Source organism: Microtus ochrogaster, chromosome X (genome assembly GCF_000317375.1).
Source record: "Microtus ochrogaster isolate Prairie Vole_2 chromosome X, MicOch1.0, whole genome shotgun sequence".
NCBI lineage: Eukaryota > Metazoa > Chordata > Mammalia > Rodentia > Cricetidae > Microtus > Microtus ochrogaster.
In genome coordinates, this window is record NC_022026.1 from 11,502,309 (window position 1) to 11,506,085 (window position 3,777).

Sequence of the window (3,777 nt, forward strand, 5' to 3'; positions counted from 1 at the left end):
GAAAAAAGAAGAGGAGTGAGGTGGAATGAGAAGGAACAATGGAAGAAAAGGGAATAGGGAAGACAAGGAATTTGGGAAAGAGGAAAATAAAAGAAAGGAAGATGAAGAAAAAGAGAGGACAGAGGAAGGAAAGGGAGAGGATACAAGAGGAGGGAGGAGGGAAGGGGAGGAAAGAAGGATAAGAAGGACAGAGCAAGAAAGAGATGAAGTTAAGGGAGAAGTAATGGAAAGGAAAAAAGAAGTGATTGGAGGATAGAGAAGGGAGGGAAAGACAAGAAGGCAGAAAATGGGGAAGGAAGAGGAGAGAGTAAGAAAGAAGGAAGAGAGAATAGGAGGGAAGGAGAAGATGATAAAGAAAAGATGAGAAGGAGAATACAGGATGGTGGGAAGATGGAGGAAATGGATGAAGAAGAGTATAGGGGAGGGAGGAGGGAAGAGGGAAGGTGGGAGAAGTGTGAGAAGAGTTAGAGGAGAGGGTGAGTGGAGTGAAGAGAATGGAGGGAAAGGGAAAAATCATAAAATAGGGGGTAAGAAGAGGAAGTAGTGAAGAATTTGGAGAAAGATGGCAAGAGGGGGTAGGAGAGAAGAGGAGGAATTGGGGAAGAAGAGGGAGGCGGAGAGAAGTGGGAAGTGTCAGGGTGCTGAAAATAAAGGGAGGAATGAGTTGTGTATAGGGAAATGACGATGCAGGTGTAGGAAAAAGAGAGGAGAGAAGAAGAGGGAGGAGTGTAGAAAAAGCTGGAAGTAAAAAGATAAATAAGGGAAGAGGAGGGAACAGGGAAAACAGAAGTAGAGAGAGAAAATGTGGATGGAGGAGAAAAGAGGGAAGAGGAGAGATCAGGAAGGAGGTAGGAATAGGCTGGAGAACAGGGTTCGTTTCAGGGAAAAGTAGAGTGGATGAATGTTTTAGAAAAGAGAAGAAAGAATGGGAAGGAAAGAGGAGAGAAGTAGATGACGGAGGAGAGAGGAAAAGAAGGAAACAGAGGAGGTAGGCAAGAGGAGGGAAGGCAAATTTAAGGAAAGAGGTAAAAAAAGGGGGCATGGAAGTGGAGAGAAAAGGAAGGGGAAAGAGAAGGGTCAAGAGAACAAAATTGAGAAGGGAAGAGAATTAAGAAGAGGAAGTGGGAGGGAAGTTTAGGGAAGATGAGAATGAAAAAGGAACGGAAGAGAAGTAAAGGGAGGGAAAATATAGTAGGCATGAGGTCGGAAAGGGAAATTGCAAGGGAAGAGAAGGGAAGATGGATGGGAAAGGACAGGAGAGGGCAGAGGAGGGAAGATGGAAGAGAGAAGAGGGGAAAGGAAAGAGGAAGGAGGAGAATAAGGACTGCAGAGAAGAGGAGGGAAGAAAATAGAAGAGGATGAAAAAGGGTGGAGGATAGAAGAGAGAAGAGGGAAGGGGAAACAGAAAAAATAATGAAGTGGGCAAAAGGAGGTAAGAGGAGAAAAAAAGAGAGAATAAGAGAAAAGATAGGGGAAAAGGAAGACAGAAGAGGAAGGAGGATAGAAGAATATGGAAGTGGAAAAGGAGGGAGGGAGGAAGAAGAGGAAAAGTGAATGAAAAAGAGAGGGAAAGGGAAGAAAAGTAGGGATTATTTAAGTGGAGGAAAGACAAAATGGGCAAGAGAGAAGATATGAAAAATGAGAGAAAAGGAAATCAGAGTGGTGAGAAAGATGAGGGCAAAGGAGTAAGAAGGTATAAAGAGGAAAGAGGAGGGGATAGAAAGCAGTATGCAGGAGAAAAAGAGGAGGGAGTAGGGAATGGAAAAGGAAGTGAAAAGTGCAACAGAAAAGGAGCAAGGAAGAGAACGGGAGAGGGAAGTTGGGGGAAAGGAAAATAGAAAGGAAGTGGAAGAAGAGAAGTAAAAGATGAAGGAGGAAACGAAAGAAGAGGGAAGAAGAAATAGGGAAGAGAATGGAAGAGGAAGAAAGAGGAGGGATACAGAAAGAAGAGGAAAGAAAGTGAGCAGGAAAGAGCAGTGAAGATTAAAGGGAGAGGAGGACAGTGTGGGGATGACGCATGATGATTGAATGGGAGGGAACAAAGAATAGGAGAAACAATGGAAAGTATGGAGGAAGATGGAAGAAGATGGAGGAGAAAAGAGGTAAGTGGGTTGATAGGGGATGAGAAGGATGGAAAAGGCAGAAAAAGAGAAAAGAAAGTAAGGAACAGAATAGTAGACAGAGGATGGGGGAGGAAATGAGAGAAGTAAAGAGAGAAAAGGGGTATGAGAAGAAAAGAGGAAGGAATAGGAGAAAATAGGAAAAAAACCCAAGAAGGGCAAGGATGGAAGACGAGGGAAAAAAGAGGAAGGAATAGGGAAGAGGAACATTGAGGGAGGAGGGAATAGAAGGCAAGAGGCAAGAAGGTAAAAGAGGAAGGATGTTGGAAATGGATGAAAGACAAAGATAAGGTAAAAGCATAGACAAAGGGAGAAGACAGAAGAAGGAAGAAGAGGGAGGGGTAAAAAGGAGGGAAGAGGTAAGGAAAGTAAGGGGCAGGAGGGAAGAGGAGGCAACTGAAGGAGGAAGAGTGATAAGGGAATTATTGGGAGCAGAAAAGGACAAGGAAGAGGGAATAGGAAAGTAAAGGAGAGAAGAGAAGTGTAGGGAAGAATAAGGAGAGGAGATCAGGGCAGTGAAAAGAGGGTGGAAGGAGGGAGGAGGATAGCAGAAGAATAAGAGGGAAGAAAAGGTAAGAGAAAAAGAAAACAAGAGGGAAGAGGAGGAGAGCAAAGATGGAGAAAAAGAGAGAAGAGTGAAGAGGTGGGAAGAGGAAAGGGATGAGGACGGAGGAAGAGGAAGGGAAGTGGATCGAAGAAGGGAGTGGTAAGAGAAGGGAACAGAGAAGAAAAAGGACTGATTAGTGAAAAGGAGAGAGTGGCAAGTAGAGGGGGAGAGGGGGAGAAAGGAAGAATGGAGAGAAAGGAAAGGAAAAGGAGGGAATAGGAAAGAAAATGGAAAAGGAGATAAGTCTATAGATAGGAAAGGGAGAGTAATTGCTAAGAGGGTGAACAGCAGGGTATAGAGAAGAGAAGGAATTAGTGAAGAGGAGGGAGAAGAGAAAAAGGGAAGGGAATAGGAGAGAAAATAAAAGATGAGATAAAAGGAATGAAGAAAGAAGAGCATATAAGTGGAAAATTAGGGAAGAGAAGGTAATAGGGAAGAGAAAGGGAAAGGAAGAGGAGTGAGGAAATAGGAGAGAAGGGGAAGGAAGGACAGTTATGAGGAAATAGCATAAAAGGGCAAGAGGGAAGACTAGGGAGCGGAAAGAAGGGAGAAGAAGAGTAAAGAGATAAGGGGCAGGAGGAGTGACAAGGACAGATGAAAGAAGAGAAGAGGAATAACATGAGGGATGCTTGAAGAAGAGTCATGAGGGAAGATCAGGGAAGCAGGAATTGGGAAAGCAAAGGGAGAAAGAAAGAAGAAGGAGGAGAAAGATGGGAAAAGAACAAGGAAGTAGTAGTAAAAAGGAACAAGAATGAAGTAGAAGAAAGAGGAGAAGCAGGAAGATGGATGATAGGAACATGGAACAGGGAAGTAATGAGAGTAGGCAACAGGAGTGAGGTAGAAAAAGGAGGACTGGGAGAAGAAGAGAAATGCAAATGAGGAGGGAGGAAGGAAACAAAAGAAAGTGTGGAAGGGAAGCATGAGAGAAGAGGAGGGAGGAAGAAATGGGAGGGAAGATGGAAGGGGATGAGAAAAGGAGATGAAGGAGTGGAAATGATGTAAGAGGTATGAGAAGCGAAGAGGAGAGAAGATGGAAGAGGAGGTAAAAGG

At 44.0% G+C, this 3,777-nt stretch overlaps 1 protein-coding gene across 1 annotated transcript in view; it reads left to right on the forward strand.

Moving 5' to 3' along the window:
* Positions 1-2,020: 2,020 nt before the first annotated feature.
* The window catches only part of LOC101993735 (vicilin-like seed storage protein At2g18540), a 51,041-nt gene continuing 49,284 nt past the window's right edge, over positions 2,021-3,777 (forward strand). Inside the window, 1 exon segment of the mRNA XM_026784896.1 lies at positions 2,021-2,102. Coding sequence (XP_026640697.1) covers positions 2,021-2,102 — 82 coding nt within the window.